General features: G+C 53.8%; 1 protein-coding gene across 1 annotated transcript in view; it reads left to right on the forward strand.

Moving 5' to 3' along the window:
* Positions 1-18: 18 nt before the first annotated feature.
* Jph3 (junctophilin 3) overlaps positions 19-18005 on the forward strand; it is a 56154-nt gene continuing 38167 nt past the window's right edge. The window contains exon 1 of the mRNA XM_055620899.1: positions 19-522. Coding sequence (XP_055476874.1) covers positions 141-522 — 382 coding nt within the window. The 5' untranslated portion in view covers positions 19-140. The remainder of the gene's footprint in view (positions 523-18005) is intronic.

The raw sequence follows: 18005 nt of genomic DNA on the forward strand, positions 1-18005 counted from the left end.
CCCCCACCCCCCCGAAAAGAGCATCGCAACAAAAAGCCAGCCAGCCAACCAAGACTCCGGTTTGTTGATCGCCTTGTTTCTTTTTTTTTTTTTTTTTTTTTTTTTCACCGCTTGCGGGATTCGCAAACCGCGTTACATGCATGTCCAGTGGGGGTAGGTTTAATTTTGACGATGGAGGGTCCTACTGCGGAGGCTGGGAGGACGGCAAGGCGCACGGCCATGGCGTCTGCACCGGCCCGAAGGGCCAGGGCGAATACACCGGCTCCTGGAGCCACGGCTTTGAGGTGCTGGGCGTCTACACCTGGCCCAGCGGCAACACGTACCAAGGCACCTGGGCGCAGGGCAAGCGCCACGGCATCGGCCTGGAGAGCAAGGGGAAGTGGGTGTACAAGGGCGAGTGGACGCACGGATTTAAGGGGCGCTACGGGGTGCGGGAGTGCACGGGCAACGGGGCCAAATACGAAGGGACCTGGAGCAACGGACTGCAGGATGGCTACGGCACGGAGACCTACTCGGATGGAGGTAGGTGCTGGCAGCGGGGGCGGGGGAGGAATGGGGATCGTCCCTCTCTTTCTCCTGTTTATCTCCGGGAAGTTGAGCCTCGCCTTCCAGTTGAGCTGTGGGCTCCTGGGGCACCTCCTAGGTTCCCAGGAGGCCTCAGCGGGCCCCTGGCCACAGGTTGCCCCGTGCTTGATGGGGCCAGTGGCCCATTCCAGCCCAAGGGTTGGGGGGCTCTCCACTAGCAGGGCCTGGCCCCTGCCGCAGCAGCTGAGCCACAATCTCAGCACATCCTGAGGAGCAGGCCAGAGGATTTACACCTGCCGGAAGGCCAGGCCGGGCTCTCTGCCACCTCTGGGGCCGCCAAGGCAGGAGAGGGGGCCGCCAAGGCAGGAGGGGCCTGGACATAGACCCTTCCCTTCCTTCGGTGTTGCCCGCCTGGCATCCCCGGTGTCAGGCCCTGGTTGGTTTCTTGTTTTCCTGCGGTGCCCAGGGCCTCCCTCAGTCCTAAAGCAACCCAGGCCAATAGAGAGGGAGCGCTGGGAGCGCCAGAGGCGGGGGATGCCGACCAAACCAAACAGCAAGGCAATAAACTTCTAGGTGGTTGGACACAGGCTGTCGAAGCAGGCTGCTGGAGGGAGGGAGGGAGGAGGCCCATCTGTTTAGCGGGAGCCCAGGAATCTGGCCGTTTAGTGGCTGAATCATTTTCACCTTTAGTTTAGGGAATCGCTCTGCGCCTCCGGTGTAAGATGCCACCACAGTCAGGGCAGAGCCGGTGCCGGAAGCCAGGGCACTGCCAGTGTGATGGTTTCTGTTCAGAAGTCCTGGCTGCCTTGGCAGCCTCCACCTTACCTGGACACCCCAGTGTCCACTTCTCAGCAGTGCTGAGACCTCGGGAATAGTTGGAGGTCCTGGAAGTCAGACCCCAAAGCCCACTCTGCCTGAAAGCCTCCCTCCCCCTCGGGGGTGCTCATCCCAAGAGGCTGTTCTCTTGCCTCCCTCCAGGCCTGGGCGGCTTTGGATTTTTCGGCACGGATGCCTGGGCAGGGAGTGAGACGCAGCAATGACTTGGGCTTCTGGGGCAGGGGGGAGGTGGAGAGCTCCATGGAGCCCGTGTGTGTTCTCTGTGCCTGAAGCCAGCTTCTGCCTGAAGCCATCACCTGCTCCCGGCCACATCCAGGAGCAATGAGGGCTGGAAAGTAATTATTATTTTGGCTTATGCAACTGAAAGGCAGGGTTCGTTATTACCCGAAGAGGAGGCGGAGTCTGGGCAGTTAATTATATAATGCTCCTGCCTGTCTGCGCCTTGCCCAGCCCTGGTCCCAGGCGGCCTTTTCTGTAATGTTGTTTTCGTGGGTGAAGCTGGAGAGTTTCCCTGACCCTGGAGCATTGAGGCCCTCTTGAGGTCCCAGGCCTGTGTGTGTATGTGTGTGTGTGTGTGTGTGTGTGTGTACACGTGTACTCACATACTTACACACACACTCTTGGTTTGGGCCTTGCAGCAGGTGTGGGCGGCCCAGGTGGGTGGTCCAGCAGCCTGGTGCTCCTAGGAGGGAGCCTTCACAGGCAGTTGTCACCCAGGGCTTTGGCTAAACTGTTCTGCAAAACTGCTGTCTAGAGGTTCCTGCTCTGGAACAGCTGTCTTGGTACCCTGGGCTGACTGGACCCATAGGGAGGGGAGAATCCCAGAATCCTCCAGGGTGGGGCCCTGCACGCAGGCCTGCCCACACTCCATTGGCCTAAAGTAGTCTTTCCTTCCACCAGCAAATACTTATTGAGCTCTTCCTATGGCCAGATGCTGTGAGCTCCAGGCACCCAGAAGCAGGCAAAGCAGACATGATCTTCCCAGAGTGTTCACTTAGGAGGAAGGTGGTAATTCTCCATGGGGACTCGGGGCCTGGTGTGCTGAGACTATGCCCTAAGTGATCCCCGGAGGATCTTGTTCCTTCATTGGGTGCTTTCCAAGCCTTTGGCCTCCTGTGGTACTTCCTTGCCCCCAAACCTGCCTGGTCCAGTCTACTTTGAAGGGAAGTCAATGGGGCCATAGCTACGTGTGTGCAGAGGCTCAGAGCCTAGCCTTGTGGCAGAGTCCCCTTGTGACTTTGCCCAGCCATGCTCCTTTTGCCCCGAACCCCTTGAGGAAATGGCAGTTCTTAACTGTTTCCCCGAAGTGAGGTAGGCATGTTGCAGTCGGCTTCAGGGCCTGTTCTCCTTCTTAGATATTGACATAGCATGGCTGAGATTAAGCTGGCCCTTCTTGCTCTGGACATTCAGGTACAGGTGTCCAGATACATTCTTCTGGGCATGACCAGCTCTTCACTAGGAAGGGGGTGACCTATGAGAACTCAGACCCTGGGAAAATTGTCTTGTGAATGCTGGCTGGCATGAGGTCAAGTGTGTAGCAGCTGATCAGGGCCTGGGTACCCCTTACATGGTGGACACCAGGTCCACAGTTTTGGGTGACTGGTTCTCTTGAGTGAGCAGTTCCAGCTTCAGCTTGCCTTTGGCTTTACACAGAGATGGGAATTGGGGGCAGACACTAGCAGTACCCCACAACTTTTGCTCAGGGCCCAAGGCCAACTTGGAGAAGTGGCCGTTGTCATGAGCAGAGAAATGTATTCTACATTCAGCTGCAATTGGTACAGAATCCGTTTCCACTGGGGACACTTCTGTCAAGTCTTCCTTCAGCTTGCCCTCCCCCAGGCACATCAGGCATCGCTCCTGATGTGAGCTCCTCTTGAAGTCTGTATGGAGGCCTGGGGATCGGGTGGGGATGGCAGGAAACCAAGCTTTTTGGGCGTTGACCACCTGGCCTTGAATCCTGGCCTCGCCAGGGCTCTGCTTCATGACTTTGGGCAAGTGACTTAGCCTCTCTGAGTTTCTGTCCCCTTGTCTTTAAAGGGTTAATACCATGGAGTGGGCGAGGATGAGCCTCTGCCAGGAACGGAGTGGGCCTTCTTTTCATCTTTACGGTTCACGCACAGAGAACATAACTGTTAAGAATTCTCAGAAGAACCAGCAGACAGGCAGGACTGAAGTGGACATACAGGCGACAGTCAGAGGTGACAGGTGGTACCTACCGTGACTCTTGAACTCTCCGTGTCACACCTGGGCAGCAGAGGCTTCGAGCCAGGAGCCTTGGGGAGAGCTGGGATTCTCAGTTCCCCTTACTTTTCTCTGCCTCCTTATAAACTCCCTCTGTGAACTGCCTGCCCCTGTGCCGGGGCAGCACCTCTAGATACAGGGGCAGATGCCTGCTCTAGCAACCATTGCTGTTGCTCTGTTGAGGCCTGGAGACCTCCCTACTTTCTGAACATAAACAAGGCTTCCTCTGAATGTCTTGGACCAAAAAGTCAACCCCCAACCCAGATAAACCCACCCACACTCTGAGAGATGAGTCATCATACGCCCCGGCCTCCCCACTCCCCATACGAGCAGGTCCCGTTCACCGGCCCAGATTCCACAGCCCACACACATCACACACACCCACAGTAAGAACTCAGATCCACCCAGGCGCCTGCGCACACACACTCGCACAATACACCTGCCACCCTCGGATCTTCCACCCCGTCCCCCAAAGCAGTATACCTCCTGGCTTTGTTTGCTCCTCCTAGGCAAGGGCCGGGAGTCCCTGCCACCCTGAAAATACAGAGTACTAAAGAGAAGCCGGGCAGCTGTGTCCATTTTGGACTAAGCCTCTGGCGTTGCTGTCCCTCGTGAAGAGAAACTGAGATCAGACAACACAAATGTGTCTGTCTCTCTGTTGGCACCAGGCTTTGAACCTAAGGTCTTGCTACTTGCTATGCTAGGTAGACACTCTGCCACGGAGCTGTATCCCCAGTCTTTTTGGATAAGGGCTTTTGTAAGTTGTTTAGGCTGGTCTTGAACTGCTGATCCTCCTGCCTCAGTCTCCTGAGTGCTGGGGATTCCAAGTCTGTGCTACCATACCCAGCTACTTAAAAACTACTTGTCATGCTTGGCTATGAGGAAAGCTTTGTTCAAAAAAAAAAAAAAATCCAGGTGCCTGAGTTAAGGCAATACAACCCCATCAGCCCATCCACACATAATCCACTGGGAGAAGCTTGGTTTTGAAAGGAGCACACACCCTGCCTCGGAAGAGGAAGGCATTCCTTCCATCTCTCTTCACCAGTGAGGGAGGGGGTTGTTGACAGGTGAAAGGAGAAAGAGAGAGCGAATGACTAGTTCTTTGTTCCAGTTATAGCTGAGAAAGAAGAGTTTGTGAGAAGTGTTCCCTCCCCCACCTCAGCCTCAACTGCTGGCATTGGGGACCGGGTGTGAGCTTGAGGGTCATCGTTTCCCTCAAGAGTGGCATCTGAGAGCACCTAGTGTGGAGTCCTGGGTGTTAATGTTACTGACCTGAGCTAGAGAGACGATTACTCTAGAAAAGATAGTTTCGGAGGCGGAGCACTCCTTCCTCAGCACCCCAGGATTCCCCAGTTCTCAGTGTAATTAGTGGACTGTGCTTACAGATATTCTCCATAGTAGGCCCTTCGTGCTGGCCACAGAGGACATGCCACCACACAGGATTCTGGTCTTTTTGTCGTAGTTGTTGTGTTTTATTTCTTTTGAGACAGGGACTTGCTGAGTACCCCAGTCTGGCCTAATATTCACTCTGTGGCCTAGGCTGGCCTAGGCTTGGAGAGATCCTTGGAGAAAGCCTCCTAAGTGAAGACCCTCTTGTTTTAATGCTTAACAAGTTTCCAGTTTGTTGTTATTGTGTGTGAATGAATTACGGACGAGTGTGAGTGCATCGGTGCCACACAGCATGTGTGTAGAGGTCAGAGGGCAACCTCCTTCCGCCTTTATGTGGGCTGTGGGGATTGAACTCATGTCATCAGGCTCACCCAGAAAGTGCCTTTATCCACTGAGCCATTTCTCTGGTCCTTGTGTTTTGTTGTTGAGACAGGGTCTCACGTAGCCCAAGCTGGCCTTGAACCCTGTGTACTTGCGGATGACCCTTTACCGTCTTATCATCTGGCTTTGAACTCCTGATGTTTTGGGATTACAGGCGTGGGTCACTGCCACCTACCTTATATGTTGCTGGGATCAACCTCAGGGTTCTCATGTGCTTTGCAAGCCCTCTCATAACTGAGCTACATCCCAGCCCTGGGGTCCTTTTTTTTTTTTTAAGCGTTTGTTTGTTTGTTTGTTTGTTTGTTTGTTTGTTTGTTTTGGGTCCCTGTGTGCTAAGCTACATGTGGAGACATGCAGGAACTGCTTCTCCCTTTCACCACGTGGGTCCAGCAGAATGAACACAAATTGCCAGGCTTGTCAGCAGGCAGGCATGTTTACCCACTGGGCCATCTCCGTCCTAGGTCTCCCTTGAGCTGGGTGGCTCCTGGCTGAGATTTCTTCAGCACCTTGGAGAGCGCTCAGGCTCGAAGGTTGCGCTGGACTCTCTTGGATGTCCAGCAGGTGATCTTCTCAGGCCGTACCTAGCCGGGTCAAGAGTAAACCCCTGGCTCCAAACTCTCCTGTGTGCTGTGTGCCGTGTGAGTGTGTGTGTCTCCCGTTCTGTCCACTGTTCATGCTCCAAGGAGCATGACCAGTCCGGCTGCTGGACTGTCTTGCCCTGTGCTACACATCTGCTCACCTTCCAGTGTTGTTGAGGTGGATCTGGGTGGGGCTTCAGACAGTCTGGATTCCCTGCATGGGCATGCAGGGTTTCCTGCCATCTTAGGTTGTGTGCTGGGCTCATGGAGGGCGGCTGGTGCACAGCCGAGGGCAGATGGAAGAATGGTCTGTCTGTGGTGGCTGACGGGAGAGCATTTTGTACTTTCTCTGTAGATCAGACTTAATGGATTAATCACCTAGACCAGTCCCGTCCACCCCCCTGGCCTCTAGCCACATGCAGCCATTTGCATTTGAATCTAATTAAGTGCAATACAATGTAAGGAGTCAGCTCCTTGGTGCACTAGTCTTAGCTCAAGTGCTTTACAGCTCACGGAGCAGTGGCCGCTGTGGTGGACAGCGCAGAGAGGGACTGTCACTGTCACTGCAGAAAGGCCTGTAGGGCATGGTGGCTTGGAGTGTATCCCCCTGCAGGAAGGAGTGTTACTGGTGGCCATTGCCAGGTGGCCAGGACTAATTATTGCCAGCACATAGTGGTCATTCAGTGAACTTGAAAATAAAGGTAATATTTAGTTTCCTTCACTGTTGTCCCTGATGTCCATATCCTCTGGACAGTTGGAATGCCCAGATAGAAACATCTCTGTAAGATGTGTGTCTTTGGTCAGCCTCACCTTGGGCCTCTGTCTACCGTATTACAGTATTATGGTATTTTGTTACTGTCTTGAACAACTGGCATTTGAGACGAGGAAGGCAGTGGCACTTGGCGAACGATTAACGGTGATAATGGTCTAACGGTGTGATGTACACACGTCTTGAGATGGTTCTGGATCTCCACTGAGCAAGCACATTCCTTGCAGAGTGAGGGTAAGAGGAGGTGCGTGGCTCTCTCCTTGCCTGCGTGAGAACCACCTCTCTGCTGCTGCCCTCCTCAGCTGGAAGCATCTGGTCGTAAGAGGCTCCCACGGAGGGGGCCTACATGTTCAGGATACCGTGCAACATCGGAGCCCGCCTTGTAATTGGCTGCACTTGTTGGGTGGGCCTGGCTGTGTGCAGGGCGTGGCTTGCAGGAGCAGAGAGGACTAGATAAGGGAAAGACGGAAAGAAGAAATAGGGTGATGTGACCTCCTGGGAAAGCAAGCCGTCCGGACACAGATGCAAAAATATGTAATACAATTTGGGGTCTGTCCTGCCAGACTTTAGGGATACTGAAGCGAAGTCCCACAAGTCAGAGTTTCTGTGTATCCTAAGGGAACAGCAGAGACCTCCCAGGGCAGGGAGGGCCCAGCTGTGTTTGGAAGTCCACCCTTTCTCCCTCCTCCCCCTGCTATACACACCCTCCACTCCCCCACTCATGCCCTAGGTTCCTGCCTTCATGGGAATCCTCTGCCCCTTTCTCTACCTCAGTTTTCCAGACTTGGTGGTAAGGCAGTGACCTCCTCCTGCCCAGCAGGTGCCATCTCCTTCCCTCCCAGCAATGTCGCAGGTAGTCACCTGAATCCAGGAGGGACTCTAAGGTGCAGACACTGGACTGAGAACCAAGACCGGTGCTTGGCAGCAAAGCATGGGCCACCTCTTTGAGTCTAGGCCAGCATGTGTGACAGAACCACCTGGAAGGAGTGCCTGAACACAGATTACCAGCCTTCTTGAATTTCTGGCCTGGGGTATCACTCGGAGCATAGACAGAGCCCAGGTGAGTCTGGTGCTGGCTCAGGGGCTCTGAGAATCACAGCTTGGCCAGGTGCCTCCCAGCTCTGCTGCATACTGCCTTGTGGTTCCTGACCCGTGGGACAGGGCCTGTGTGTTCGCCAAGTGACCTGTGTCCTGATTTGCCTATGTCTCCACTGAGCACAAAGTCTGTCCGGAGCACCCGTGGGACACCGTTACCTGGACTCACCCAAACGGTGAGAGGGGTAGTTGAGCCCTGAGATGCTCCATGAATTCCCCAGGTGAGACTGGTGCCCTTTTGGTTCAGACGCTCCAGCTTGCGTCAAGTCTGAGAGCATTTCCAGCCCTAGTGGTGCCAGGGTCTTCAAGACTAGAAATCAGAGCCTTAGGGAGTGGCATCCCAGTCTGGCGTTTGAGAAGAGCTGAAGGCCCCAGCATGGTTGTGGTGGGGAGGACTGTTAAGCTCTGGATTTGTGCTTTGGGGGCCTCGTGTAATACAAGCAAAGGAGACTGGACATTTCCAAGCAAAGTGGCTGTGGTTTAATCTCCGCCACCATCTTCAGGTGGCCTTTTCTGTTGCTATGTTGGCCAATTTTGACTGTAGACTGGATTGAATTAGGAACTGCCTGGGCACTGGCGAGTCCACCATTGAGTGTGTCTGTGAGAGCATTTCCACGGAGGACTAACGGAGGAGAGAGGGCTCCCTGAATGTGGGACCCTTCATCTCATACTGAGTAAAAAGTGGAGATGAAGATGAGCCCTCATCTCTTTCTGCCTGAACTGTGAGCCAGCAGCCTGCCTCTCTTGCTGCCACAGCCACAACCTCCCACTCACAGGTCCGTGGCCGTGGCCACGAGTGGGGCGGAGCTGACAGACACATCCAAAACCATAAGAATGCATAGACAACATACTACTACTCCCCTCAAAGAGATTAGAAAACTGAGGGCCACAGGGTTGTGTGGCCTGCCGAGGTCACGTGGTTGGTCGATTTGGATAGCAGGACCCAACCGGTCTCCACCTTCCCCTGGCTTCCTGAGAGAGGGTCGGTCGCATGTCGGCCACTCCTTCCTGTGTAGAGAGCTGAGGAGCTGTGGCTGTGGTGTCAGCTTAGCAGAGGCAGGTTGGTCCCTAGTGCAGCGTTGCCCTGAGCCCCTTGACAGAACCGCTCTCCAGCAGAAAACAGGCAGGCCCCTGCAGACATGCAGTCCTCCATGCTCTCCTGAGTATTCACAGAACCCCAGAGAGGAGCCCTGTGCTTGTCACAGATGCCTGACCGGCTCTGATGGGTCTCTCCTTACACAGTGAGGACAGAAACGGGTAGATGGCCAGAGCCAGGAGATACCTCCAGGAGAGTAAGTCTGAAAGTAGGGACTGAGGTCGTGTGCCCCCTTTTATTTGCCACCTCCACCAGGCACCCCACACCTTCTCCACAGCATAGGGGGCTCAGCATCTTTCTCAGACCTGCGCCTGGCCCGAGTGGGAACTTAGCAGTGTGGACTTGAGTGTTCTTGACCAGTGTTGCACCAGCAGCATACCGGACTCTTTCTGCTTAGCCTCCAGGCAGGGGAAGCAGGACATCCCTCACGCCATTTGCAAACAAGCAGCAGCTGCCCCAAGAAGCTGTGGACATGGGGAAGGCTGGGTCAGAGACATAGCCTTGCCTACCTGGGGGAAATCTGGACAGGCTGCTTGCACTTTGTGCAGGCTCAGGCCGTGGAGCCCCTCTCCTACTGCTGTGCTGAGGTGCCAAGGGCTGTCACTCCTCAGGGAGCATCGGTCTCCTGACTGTTGCCCCTGGGAAGGGGAAGTGGGCGGTTCAGGAGAGGCCATGGTCAGCTTCCCCAGGAAGGGTTTCCAACACAGAGGCCTGCCAGGGAGCTCCAGGTGGCGCTGCCTTGGGGGCAGGCATGCTGGTTCGGTTTTACCAACTCTAACCAGAGTCACCTGGAAGGAGGGACCCTTAGTGGAGGAATTGCCTCCATCAGGTTGGCCTGTGGGCAAGTCTGTGGGGCATCTTCTTGATTAACGATTGATGTGTGAAGGCCCGGCCCCATGGTGGGTGGTGCCACTCCTGGGCAGGTGTTCCTGGGTGCCGTAAGAAAGCAGGCTGAGTGAGCCCTGTAGAAGGAGCCAGCAAACGGCGTTCCTCCGCCATGGGTTCTGCTCGGGTGCCCGCCCCGGACTCCCTCAGTGACAATGGAGTGTAAGCCAAATGAACCCTTCCCTTCCCCACGTTGCCCTTGGTCAGGGTATTACCACAGTAACAGAACGGAAACCAGAGTAGTCAGTGTCATGGCCCCCCAGGCGTGCTCAGGGACTGGTGCATGTTGGGCTCGCACCCTGAGAGGGAGAAAATGGCATTTGATAACATTTTTGGTGATAACTTTGAGATATAATTCATATAAAAATTTCATTCTCTTCCAATACATGCTGTAGTATTTCTAGTGTAGTCACGGTTGGGTTCTCACTGTCTAATTTTTTTACTTTTTTTTTCTGTGTGTGTGTGTGTGTGAGAGAGAGAGAGAGAGAGAGGAAGAGAGAGAGCACCTGGGTACATACACAGTGTGTATGCATTACAGTCAACGTCAGCCCCAGGGGCTCCTCGTTAGGGGCCATCCTTGTTCTGCAGGAGTCAGAGTCTCTCCCTGGCATGGACCTCGCTGGCTAGGCTACGTGGCTGGTGAACTCTAGAGATCTGTCTATCTCTGCCACCCTAGGGGCATAACTAGTGGGTGCCGCTGCTTCCGGCTTTCTTGCGTAGATTCCGGGGACTGAACCCCGGCCCTTGTTCATCCACAGCCAGCACTCTGACAGCTGAGCAGCAGGGTCTCACTGTAGCCCAGGCTGTCCTGCCTCAGCCTCCCAACTTCTGGAATCACGGGTCGGCACCATCAGCCTGTCTGGAACACTTTCCAGCTCCAACCATCTCTGCACCCTCCTTCATGCCTGGTGACCATTAGCCTGCTTCCTGTCCCTTGGTTTACCTGATTCGGTCATTTCACACATGTGTTCCTGTGTGACTGGCCCCTTCACTGAGCATGACATTCCTAATCCTCGGGATCCATTCTTTATTTCTTTTTTTCTGTCTGAGCAGCACTCCATTCTTCATTCCTTTTTTCTGTCTGCATAGTACTCCATTGTTGGGTGAACGCATGGCTGTTGGGCCTTTGCAGTGGTCCCACCTTCGGCTGCCAGAGATATCCTCTGGGCCATTTTCATTCTACCAGAGCTCCCTGCACTGGGCCAGGCGTACAGTGCGTGCTCAGCAAATGCTCACAGTGATGGACTCAGGGTCATGGCTCAGAGTCTTTGTCAGGGTTTGTGATTCTCATCAGAGGCCGTGACACACAACCAGCTGGCTCTGGGGATGGGCGCACAGAGCCCAGGACTGTTTGGCTGGTGGTCACTCTGGAGCCTGTGTTGGTTCCTTGCTTGGCGCTGGTGGAGCAGAGGGCACAGGAGACATGGTGGTTTCTGTGACCTGGAGAAAGACATCTTGGGAAGCAACATTGGATGGAGAATCTGGGTGGCGGGAGCAGGGCTGGTGGGAGGGGCGTCCTACCCCGCAGAAGGACCCTGTGCCACCTCAGGGAGGGGTTTGTGACCCACTTGCCAGGAGAACCACAGCAGTCTGGGCTCCTGCCTGGCCAGCTCTGTTCAGGACCTGAGGGACTGCACCATGGTGGCAACCATGGGCTTAACTGTGTATTTCTGAGAAAGTGTGACAGAAAAGCAACAGGCAGGGCTTTATTGGACTAGAGTTGGCTTCAGCAACACCAACATGACCATGAGGTAGCTTGCAGCATCAGGTCCTATTAGCCGAAGGTGCAAAGAGAGGAGATGCGTGAGCTCCGGGGAGTTAGCAGCAAGTCAGGGGACAGGAGCTAGGAGGGAGGGGAGGAAGATAGAGGTAGAAGCGGGTTCTCAGGAGTCAGGTGACCCAGTCCTCCTGTCACGACCCCACTTTGAATTTCTCACTCCACTCTATATTTTCTGATGTGTCAATGCCGGAGAGCCTAGAAGTATCTTGGCCTACTATGGAGCAAGACAGAGGTTTGGAGATGAAGCTGTGGACCACAGCATCATGGGGTGTCTGTACAGCCTAGGAACCTTAGAGCTATAAGCTGAATACTTTATAACTTCAGGACATTGCCTACCAGCCTCAGTTTCCAGGCCCTGGAAGAGCTCATCAGGACTGTTAGTGCTCAGTGGGCCCCACCCCTGTACCAGGGAATTTAGCTAACTCTCCACAGGGCCATCTCCCACCCTTGCCCCAGAAGGTGCTGGCCTGAATCTCTAGTTTCATCTGCTGGATCCTGGATCCTGGGTGTGGCTGGTGCCCTGGGGAGATGGTTACCCTGAGATTGGATGAGGTAGGGCGACTCAGGTAGCCTCTCAAGGCCAGGCCTTGGATGGGTTCTTGGCTTCTGTGAGGCAGACGCTGGTGTGCTTGGGCCTGTAGAGCAGCTCCATGTGCCACCCCTCGGTGGCTCTGCTGACCTGCCCCAGGCCTTCCTCCTCCATATCTGTCTCTGACAGATGACCAACCCTCCCACAGCCACCAAGGTCCCTCCACAGAAAACCCCAGATCTCCCCTGGCCCCTGCCTTGCAGACACCCGACCGGTGAAGATTTGGGCTTGTTCCTGGAGTGAGGGTGTGCTGTAGGAGCCACTGAAGGACTTAGGCTTTGGAGGTGAGGGGCGGGTGTTGGGGGAGGCCCTAAGCCAGTGGGGTTTACTTCAGGCTGGTGCTGTCTGGAAAAAGAGGCAGCTCTCTAAAGAGGACTGTGGGGAACAGGGCTGTGATTGGTAGGGAAGCATCCGTTTTGTTTTTGCTGGAGAGGGATGGTTGGTGTTTGTGGGTGGCACAGTGACCTGCTTTTTGCTCACTCTCCTGATCTTGGGGTGACCTTGTCTGCAGTTGATACTCTAGAAGGCGGTTCACATCCAGAAAGACACTGATGGGGGTCAAGGCAGGAGAGGGTAGCCCAGGTGCTTGCATGGCCAGTTGATCTCTTTTGCTGATGGGCTTAGGACCACCTCAGGCCTGCACTCTGCCCCCTCCAATCTCCTTCCTGCTCCTTCCTCAGCCCCTTTCTGGTATCCTCAGTGTTTCTGTGCCACTATTTCATAACTGAGGGAAGTTTCCAGAAAGTTCACCTGTTTCCTTCTCTCCTCCTGGCTTGAGTTTGAGCTCAGCTGCCCAGTGGAGCTGTCAAGCCTCCTCCATGCCTCTCAGGCAGTAGCCAGAGAGAACCTCTGTGCCTGGGGACCTCTGGGGGACCCAAGAAGTTTGGCTTGGGCTGCCGGAGAACCAGGCTTTCTTCTGACTTCCCTCATGAGAGCTGCCCTGTTCCTCAGCTTCTCCACATGAGTGTCCCTTTCGACTGGTGTCCGTGAGGACTGCAGGGGCAGCTGTAGGGCACAGCGTCTGTTGTCCTTGGCCCCGAGCCGCCTTGGCTGAGCACTGCAGTGTCTGGTCCGGTGGGTGTAAGGCTGATCCCCAATTTCACAGCCAGGTCAGGCCACCTGGCCAGTGCTGTGCAGGGTTGTTTGTATTCACTGGGACTGGACGTGCTGTTTTCATGGGGGACAGTCACAGGCCGCGGGCCCCAGAACAGGGATTTTGTAGTTATGAATATGACAACAGTAGGAGGTCCCTGTTCACTCCCACTTTTAGAGTAGATGGGGGATTTTAATGGACAGCAGAAGGGGCAGGACCCTTCCACTGTATGATCAGGGCAAAAGAAGGCTGTCACTGCCTCCTCAAACTTGGTGAAGCCCACCCGAGGCCCAGCATCCCTCTGACTGAGAGCTTAAAAGCAAAACAAACAAACAAACCAGCCTTGGAGAGATGACTCAGTGGTTCTTGCAGAGGATCCAGGTTCAGTTCCCGGCACCTACATGGCAGCATGTGACCACTTGTAACTCCAGTGTCAGAGGATCTGACACCCTTTTCTGGCTTGCACGGGCACCAGGTACACACATGGTACACAGACATACATTCGGGCAAAACACCTGTATGGATAAAATAAATTAATCTAAAAACTCCTCAGCTTTATTGACATAAACTTACACGGTGCACAGTTCACTCATTTGAAGTGTTAAGCATGGCAGTTTCTAGAACATTCCAGGAGCCATAATCCATCAGCACAGGCAGTTGCCTGCTGGTTTCACCATCTCGGCGAGACCTTGCACCTAAGATCACGTCTCTGCTCTTCAGTCTGTCTTGCGGATCTGCCCAAGCTGGGGTGGCTTTGAGCAGCTGGTTTCTCTCACTGACCTTCATGTGTCCAAGGTTCACCCGCACAGTAGCTTGTGTCGGTGTTGTTTCTTTCCACAGCTGGTAATATTCCATTACCAAGATGGACCGCACTGGCTTTGTCCTTCCGGAGTGGACGTTGGGGTTGTTTCTGTCTTTGGGCTATTGTGGACACCGTTGCTGTGAACATCGTGTGCGCTGTGCTTTCTCTTCTCATGGGTTAGGTCTCCAAGCGTGGTGGCTTGCTTCCTGTAATGAACAGCCGAGATTAACCAAGTATATAGCGAGAAGGCTTGGAGGTCCCAGTCCATGGTGAGAATATCATTCACCTCGTAGGGGACACACGAGAGGAAGAGGCAGCTGGGCCCCATTATAGTCTTCAAGGCCACACCGCCAATGCTTTAAAGACTCCTGCCCCCTCCCTTTAGCTCCCTTCAAGGGATCTGGCCTTTAACCCCTGACCTCAGAGTGACGTTCCAATCCAGACCGTGGCTCATCCCAGGCTCACCTGAGGTTGGGCTTCTCCAATCACATCTCACTCAGGGAGTTCCGGAAGCTGAGCCCTCATCAGACCACCTACATTTAGAAGTTTTAAGGGGATGGGAAGGCTGGGGTAACCAAGAACGTGGTGCTGGATAAGGAAACCCTTGGTGAACGTACTCTCTCCTCTTGGCACAGGCCTCTTCCTGTCATCCCCCTGTGCCCCGAAGCCCAGCCTTTGGGTCATGCCAGCTTCCCACGGAGAGTCCCTGAACCCTGGGTGCTGAGTATCACAGACTGCCATGTGCACAGTGGGCAGAGCCAAGGTCACTGAGGGTCATTCTTCCATCCCTGAGGTTATGAGCTGCCAGAAACCCACTTTGCATCAGATAGCTGGAAGCTTGTGAAGAGTGATAAGGATACAGGGGCATGTGGAGTCTCTGGGGTCTCTACATGGGGCACACAGATGCCCTGGGGATTTCCATAGGGACACGCAGGCCTGGGAATTTCATGAGAGGCACATGGAAGCACCCTGGGGAGACCTCCATGGGGACACACAAAGACCCTGGGGACCACCATAGGGATATACAGAGACCCTGGGACCTCCGTGGGAACACACTGTACTTCTCTAAACCTGGAACTGCTGGGAGAGTCATGTTGTCCTGCCAGAACAAGGAAGAGCACTTCAGTGCAGACAGTGGTGAGCCAAGAGAAAAGTGTTACCACCAAGCCCACATGCTGGGGGCCACTACGGTGTAGCCTGTCATTCCCATGGCTAACCGCATCTCAGTCTCGTTCTCCCCCAGGCTCAGGAGGATCACACCGGTGGATCCTCAAGCTCATTGTCCTGTGCTGTTCATGGAAGCTCTCGTTCAGGCGGCATGGGGGTGAGGATGGGTTGTATTCGCAGCCCCACTGGCCTCTGGTCTTGCCTGCGACCCCTTCTGACCATGCTTGTGTTATGCAAACACAATGCACGTGTCCTGCATACTGTCCACCTTCTGGTCACCATCCTGCTTCCTCCCCCTGTTGTCTGACTCTCGCCTGGTGGCTCTTTTCCTCTGGTCAGTCTTCTGGCCTCCTTCCGTCCCTACTCCCTTCTGAGATCACATGCCCCCACGGTTTTATGAAGACTGTAAGTAGTAGAGCCGGGACAGTGCTGTGAGTTCAGGCAAGCCGTGACAATCAGGTGTGCCACATTGCACAGCTGGACATCACATTCCTTCAGAGGCTGACTCTGACTGTCTAGGGTTTTCGGTGTCAAATCTTCAACATTCTACCCCAGAAGACAGAGCGCTTCAGACTCTTGCTCCCCTGTTCTGCCCTTTTCTCCCTTCCTTTCCCCTTCCCTGGCCATCCCAGCATTATAGCACAGTGTAAAAGCTGAATCCATGCTCAGTGTTTTTCGTCCTTGCAACTGCAAGCTGGATTAGTGCTGAGCCAAGCAATGTTCCTTTTCCATGTTCATTTTCCATGCACAGTTTGAGTTAGCAGTTGACTCTTTTTTAATTGCATTGTTTTATTTAAATCATTGGTCAGTTTTCCCCACCCTTCAGATGCTCAATAAGAAAGTCTTTCAATGCAGCTTTTCTCTCACCTGTGGGAGTCTCTGCCTCTAACCACACAAGTTCAAGTCTGTTTACAGGTTGAGGTCTCTTCCCAGAGCCCTCACCCTGGAGCATCTCTCCCTAGTTCCTATTTGATCATCATGTCTTCCTCATTCTTAGATTCCCCCCTCATTTTGGTGGAAAATATCCTGCAGCAGCTTTCTGAGAGAGGATGCCTAGAGGATCACATTTCTGTGGCTTCATCATTTGCTTGATGTATTGATGTTTAATGCAGAAGGAAAATAATTTTTATTCAGAATTTGTGCCACGTGGGGGTTACAGTTTCACACCAGGGAAGCCTTGCTGCTGTAAGGTCTTGTGTCATTCTATCTGTTGAACAGTGTATCTTTTGTTTTAGTTTTTCAAGACAGGATTGGCTGTCCTAGAACTCCTTATGTAGCCCAGGCTAGCCTTGAACTCAGAGCGCCACCTGTCTCTGCCTCCCGAGTACTGGGATTAAAGGTGTGCGTGCCGACAATGCTTGGCCAAGCAAAGTGTATCTTGCATGCTCTGCTTTTGTGTCTTTCTGGAAGCTTCCTACTGCCACATCCTCCCCCTCATCATTGGTGTGATGTAGGCCCTCAGTCAGAGCACCCAGACCCTTTATGTTCTGGGAGACCGTCATCTCTGTATTTGGTCTTCTCCTTTTGTGCTTTCTTGGGCTTCACCCTAGGGCTTTGGTTCCTTTGAGACCTTTGGTTCCTGCCTCATTGTCTTGCCCACTTCTTTCCCAGCTTAATCATCTCCTTAAAGAGTACGTATCTACACAGTTCCTGGGTAAACACGCTCCAGTCCATACCTAACTCTGTTATCGGTAGCTCTCCAGAGTTGAGTGAGGCTTTTGAATGTCACTTTGTGGCTGGTGATGGCCCGAGGATGGCCTTTTCTGAGGATAACTTTCCAAAGGCCTTGAGAAAAACCTTCCTTGTGACTGAGGAGTTTAGGTCTAGGGACATGTCTTAAGGACAAGGTTTGATCTTACGCATGAATATCAGTTACTATAAAGAGGCTGAGAGTTTAACTTGGTGTGTAGCATGTGTAAGGCCCTGAATCCAGTCCTTGGCACCAAAATAAATAAATATGAAGTAAGTAAAGCAAAACAATGAGGTAGGACCCATAGGTCAGACCCAGCAGTAACTTCCATGACAGGAGACACCCATGTAGCAGACTGTTATAAAGCCTTTATTAATAGCAGGGAAGAGGCCCACTGGAAAGGAAAGAAGGTTCTAGAACATGCTGTGACTAGGTGTGCTATGGCAGGCGCAAGGTTTCTCTAGCTCCCTGTTCTGTGTTTGTCCCTAAGACACTGGGATGTGCTTCTGTGATGACAGGACTCACTCGTCTGAAATCCTGATTCCATGGTCAGAGCCAGGGCCTCAGAGAGTTGTGTTTCACTTCTCAAATACAAGCTCAGCAGGTGATTTTCATGTCAGGGACAACAGTGCTGTGTCCATTGTGGTCACTTGAGAGGCCAGGCTGGCACAGTCCCTGCTGTGACAGTTCCCTGGTGTTTTCTTTACTCTGGGTGACATGGGCACAGCCTCTCCCCCCCCACCCCGGAACAGTTGGGAAAATCACTTCTTGGCCGAAGCCCACAGACACAGCTTGAGCCCTCGGTGTCATGCACTCGGTGGCCAAGAGAGCTGCCATCCCCCTCCTCCCAGTCTCCTAGAGCACCCTGCTGTGGGCAGAGGGCTGCTGGGCAGCAGGCTACCTGTCCTTTATGGATGAGGATGGCTACAGATCAGGTTGGAGGCCCTTGCAGGGTGACTGCAGGAGGGATGTTCACAGAAGCCTGTCCTCAGGCTCCTACACTCCTGAGGAGGGTGCCTGCCTGGCCCTCAGACCAGCGGATTCCAGCCTTTGTGACAGCAGACTGAAGTACTGCTGCAGCCGCGCTC

This window comes from Psammomys obesus, unplaced genomic scaffold, assembly GCF_907164565.1.
Source record: "Psammomys obesus unplaced genomic scaffold, mPsaObe1.curated_primary_1811, whole genome shotgun sequence".
In the NCBI taxonomy this organism is placed as follows: domain Eukaryota; kingdom Metazoa; phylum Chordata; class Mammalia; order Rodentia; family Muridae; genus Psammomys; species Psammomys obesus.